This window comes from Bison bison, unplaced genomic scaffold (assembly GCF_000754665.1).
Source record: "Bison bison bison isolate TAMUID 2011002044 unplaced genomic scaffold, Bison_UMD1.0 scf7180017858590, whole genome shotgun sequence".
NCBI lineage: Eukaryota > Metazoa > Chordata > Mammalia > Artiodactyla > Bovidae > Bison > Bison bison.
In genome coordinates, this window is record NW_011489162.1 from 978 (window position 1) to 6,576 (window position 5,599).

The window sequence follows — 5,599 nt, forward strand, 5'->3', positions numbered from 1 at the left end:
GAAGAGATGGAGCCAGAGCAAAAACAAAGCCCAGTTTTGGATGTGACTGGTGGTAGAAGTAAAGTCTGATGCTCTAAAGAACAGTATTGCAGGGGGAGCCGGATGTCCCGCCGGCCCTGCCGGACAGCGGGGAGACTAGGGGTCCAGCGGAGGCGCAGCCGCGACCCCACACGGCGGCTCCTTCCCCTGGCTGCCCGGCCCGGGCTCCCCCATACCGAGAGCCGCCGTGGGGCGGCCCCACCACGGCCTCCTACAGCCTCGAGACACTAAAAGGCAGCACCATCCTGGGCACCCGGAACTTGAAAGGACTGAGTTGCTGCCTTTTCGGGAGGCTCCCTAGCTGCGACGTGTGCCTGGAGCATCCTTTGGTGTCTCGCTACCACGCCGTGCTGCAGCACAGGGTGTCTGGCCTCGATGCAGAAGGCGACGGCCACGGGCCTGGCTTCTATCTCTACGATTTGGGAAGCACCCACGGCACTTTTCTTAACAAAAGCCGCATCCCACCCGCACCTATTGTCGGGTCCACGTCGGACATGTTCTTCGCTTTGGAGGCAGCACCTGGCTCTTTCTTCTTCAGGGACCAGAGGAGGATCGAGAGGCAGAATCCGAGTTGACAGTAACGCAGCTGAAGGAACTGCGCAAGCAGCAACAAATGATGTTGGAAAAGAAGATGCTGGGAGAAGACTCAGATGAAGAAGAGGAAATGGATACCGCTGAAAGAAAGAGAAGTACTAGTAGTCAGGACGATGAAATGGGCTGCACCTGGGGAATGGGAGAAGATCCTGTAGAGGATGAGGCTGAAGAGAACCCCATTGTCTTAGAGTTTCAACAAGAAAGGGAGGCTTTTTATATAAAGGATCCAAAAAAGGCTCTCCAAGGTTTTTTTGACTGAGAAGGAGAAGAATTAGAATATGAATTTGATGAACAGGGTCATAGCACTTGGCTCTGCAGGGTGAGATTACCTGTGGATGATTCAACTGGAAAACAGCTAGTGGCAGAGGCCATTCACTCAGGAAAGAAAAAAGAAGCAGTGATTCAGTGTTCACTGGAAGCTTGTCGAATCCTCGATACTTTGGGATTGCTGTGGCAGGAGGCGGTATCTCGGAAAAGGAAAGCCAAGAACTGGGAAGATGAAGACTTTTATGACAGTGATGATGACACATTTCTTGATCGGACTGGCCTGGTTGAAAAGAAGCATCTGAATCGAATGAAGAAGGCTGGGAAGGTTGACGAGAAGCCAGAGACCTTCGAATCACTGGTTGCAAAGTTAAATGATACTGAAAAGGAACTCTCTGAAATTTCTGAGAGACTGAAAGCCTCCAGCAAAGCTCTGTCAGAGTCTCCGTCTCAGGACTCTTTAGATGCGTTCATGTCAGAAATGAAGTCAGGGAGTGCATTAGATGGTGTGTCCCGGAAGAAACTTCACTTGAGAACTTTTGAACTGAGAAAAGAACAGCAGAGACTTAAAGGGTTGATAAAGATTGTAAAGCCAGCAGAGATTCCAGAACTAAAAAAGATTGAAAGTCAGGCTACAGATGGAGAAAACAAAGCTAAAAAGCTCACATTGCCTCTCTTTGGTGCCATGAAAGGAGGAAGCAAATTCAAATTAAAAACGGGAACAGTAGGGAAGATACCCCCCAAGCGTCCAGAACTCCCTCCAACTCTAATGAGAATGAAGGATGAGCGTGAAGTAGAGGAGGAGGAAGAGGAGGAGGAAGAGGAAGAGGAGAAAGAAAAGGAGGAGCATGAAAAGAAGAAAATGGAGGCTGGAAGCAGTAGGCTGCAGCAGGAGACAGAACCGGAAGAAGCAGCGCAGGAGACGAGTCCTCCCGCAGACTTCACATGTTCTAAAGAAACAAACCATGAAAACATGTCTCAACTCAGCCAAGTGGAACAGAATAAAGATTGCCAAGAGATTAGTGAAGCAGCTGCATCGTGTGAGGAGCCCTCAGCATCAAAGAATGAGAATGAGAAAAGCAGAGATGAATTCAAGAAAAAGAAAGCTCCTGGTCCAGGCAAAGTTCCACTGATACTTTCCTCCAAATATCCAGAAGATGACCCAGATTACTGTGTGTGGGTCCCACCTGAAGGCCAAAGTGGAGATGGCAGGACCCATCTTAATGACAAGTATGGTTATTGATTGCTTCTGAATCTTAAAGGAAGACCTTGTGGACCATGTGACATGGGATATTTAGGATAATATATCAAGTTGAATGTCCAGAGAAGGAATTCAGATGCTCATTTGTAAAATCTGATGACTGGCATTTTCTTCTGTACTCCTAGCTTCCTAAATTTACCTACCTATTTGATTCTCTTGAATTTGATATTTATGTTTAAAAGTGTTTGTGTATGTATGTAAAAAGGAACCATATATTTTGAGAATTAGTAAAGTGAGAGACATGAGTCTATTAAAGTAAGAAGCTGAAAAAAAAAAAAAAGAACAGTATTGCATAGGAACCTCGAATGTTAGACCCATGAATCAAGGTAAATTGGAAGTGGTCAAACAGGAGATGGCAAGAGTGAACATTGACATTTTAGGAATCAGTGAACTAAAAAGAATTGGAATGGGCTAATTTAACACAGATGATCATTATATATACTACTGTGGGCAGGAATCCCTTAGAAGAAATGGAGTAGCCATCATAGACAACAGAAGAGTCCGAAATGCAGTACTTAGGTGCACTCTCAAAAACAACAGAAGGATCTGTGTTCATTTCCAGGGCAAATCGTTCATTATCACAGTAATCCAAGTCTGTGCCCCAACCACTAATGCTGAAGCTGAAGTTGAACAGTTCTATGAAGATCTACAAGACTTTAGGACTAACACCCCCCAAAAAATGTGCTTTTCATCATAGGGGACTGGAATGCAGAAGTAGGAAGTCAAGAGATACTTGGAGTAACAGGCAAGTTTGGCCTCGGAGTACAAAATGAAGCAGGGCGAAGGCTAACAGAGTTTTGCCAAGAGAATGCCCTGGTCGTAGCAAACACCCTTTTCCAGTAACAAAAGAGAAGACTCTACACATGGACATCACCAGATGATCAATACCGAAATTAGATTGATTATATTCTTTGCAGCCAAAGATGGAGAAACTGTATAGTCAGCAAAAACAAGATCAGGAGCTGACTGTGGCTCAGATCATGAACTCCTTATTGCCAACTTCAGACTGAAATTGAAGAAAGTAGGGAAAACCACTAGGCCATTCAGGTATGACCTAAATCAAATCCCTTACAATTATACACTGGAGGTGAGAAATAGATTCAGTGGATTAGATCTGATACAGTGCCTGAAGAACTAGGGACGGAGGTTCGTGATGTTGTACAGGAGGCAGGGATCAATACCATCACCAAGAAAAAGAAATGCAGAAAGGCAAAGTGGATGTCTAAGGAGGCATTACAAATAGCTGTGAAAAGAAGATAAGCTAAAGGCAAAAGAGAAAAGGAAAGATATACCCATCTGAATGCAGAGTTCCAAAGAATAGCAAGGAGAGATAAGACAGCCTTCCTCAAGTGATCACTGCACAGAAATACAGGAAAACAATAGAATGGGAAAGACTAGAGATCCCTTCAAGAAAATTAGAGCTACCAAGGGAACATTTCATGCAAAGATGGGAACAATAAAGGACAGAAATGGTATGGACCTAATAGAAGCAGAAGATATTAAGAAGAGGTAGCAAGAATACACCCAAGAACTATACAGAAAAGGTCTTCATGACCCAGGTAACTACGATGGCGTGATCACTCACCTAGAGCCAGACATCCTGGAATGTGATGTCAATGGGCCTTAGGAAGCATCACTACGAACAAAGCTAGTGGAGGTGATGGAATTCCAGTTGAGCTATTTCGAGTCCTAAAAGATGATGCTGTGAAAGTGCTGCACTCAGTATGCAAGCAAATTTGGGAAACTCAGCAGTGGCCACAGGACTGGAAAAAGTCAATTTTCATTCCAGTCGGAAAGAAAGGCAATGGCAAAGAATGTTCAAACTACCGCACAATTGCACTCATCTCACGTGCTAGCAAAGTAATGCTCAGTATTCTCCAAGTGAGGTTTCAACAGTACATGAACTGAGAACTTCCATATGTTCAAGCTGGATTTAGAAAAGGCAGAGAAACCAGAGATCAACTTGCCGACATCTGTTGGATCATGGAAAAAGCAAGAGAGTTCCAGAAAAGCATCTACTTCTGCTTTATTTACTACGCCAAAGCCTTTGACTGCGTGGATCACAACAAACTGTGGAAAATTCTTAAAGAGGTGGGAATACCAGACCACCTTTCCTGTCTCCTGAGAAATCTGTATGCAGGTCAGGAAGCAACAGTTAGAACTGGACATGGAACCACAGACTGGTTCCAAATAGGAAAAGGAGTACGTCAAAGCTGTATATTGTCACCCTGCTTATTTAACTTACATGCAGAGTGTACATCATGAGAAACGCTGGATGAAACACAATCTGGAATCAAGATTGCCAGGAGAAATATCAATAATCTCAGATACACAGATCATACTACCCTTATGGCAGAGAGCAAAGAGGAACTGAAGAGCCTCTTGATGAAAGTGAAAGAGGAGAGAGAAAAAGTTGGCTTAAATCTCAACATTGAGAAAACGATGATCATGGCATCCGGTCCCATCACTTCATGGCAAATAGATGGGGAAACAGTGTCAGATTTTAGGGCAGGGAAGCCTGGTATGCTGCAGTCCATGGGTTTGCAAGGAGTTGGACATAACTTAGCGACTGAACAACAGCAACAAATTAAGTTACTCAAAATTAGATCATTTCACACTTCAGAAAATCTGTATTTCCTACTTGTTTGAAAAATGAGAGGATGGACGACACGGCAGTGAAGCAGGTGAGACAGAACCAGGAGGCCAGGCCTCTCAGTGCGCAGATGGTCCCTCCTTATGCTCCTTTGCAAGTATTTTTCCTCCTTAAAAAAGTAGGTTTACTGAGATACAATGGTCATAAAATGTTATGCCAGTTTAAAGTGTACAGTTTCATGATTTTGATGTTTGGATGCCCATTGGATCCGTCCTCACAGTGAAGACCGCGCTGGGTCTGGCTCCGCAGGCGTTTTCTGGTGCCCCGTCGTGACTTGTCTGTGCACCAGTGCCCAGTCTCCAGAGGCTCGTTTTCATTTCATAGAATTTACGTTAATTGCAAACATATAGGACCTACTCTTTTTTGCCTGGCGTCTTTCTCTCAGCTAATTATCTTGAGATTCAGCCTTACTTTTGCATGAATTCATTCCTTTTTATGAGTAATATTGCCTTATAAGATCATACCCTAGCTCACTAATTCAGGCACCTGTGGTTGGACGCTAGCTTGTTTGCTGATCGTGGCTGTCACAGATGAAGCTGCTGTGAGCATCATGCCTGAGGGTCCGTATGGACAGGTGTTTTCCCTTCTCTTGGGTAAGCGCCTGGCAGTGCCACAGCTGTGTACAGCGGCTGGTGTACACTGGGCATCCAGAGACACTGCCAGGCCCTCCTCCAGTGGCTGCACTGCCTGTGTGCCCCCCAGCGTGTGTGAGGCTGCACTTGCCCCACTAGCTCGCAGCCCCTGGGCCGTCGGTCTTGCTGCCTGTGGCGGTATGCGCTGTGCTGCGG

At 45.3% G+C, this 5,599-nt stretch overlaps 1 protein-coding gene across 1 annotated transcript; it reads left to right on the forward strand.

Annotated features, from left to right (window-relative positions):
• Positions 1-92: 92 nt before the first annotated feature.
• On the forward strand, positions 93-2,180 carry LOC104979857 (kanadaptin-like; the record flags this gene model as incomplete). The annotated part of the gene is given in 2 exon segments (XM_010828409.1): positions 93-504; positions 507-2,180. Coding segments are annotated over 2 exon segments (2,046 nt in total), but the record flags the coding sequence as incomplete, so codon positions are not given.
• Positions 2,181-5,599: the final 3,419 nt, after the last annotated feature.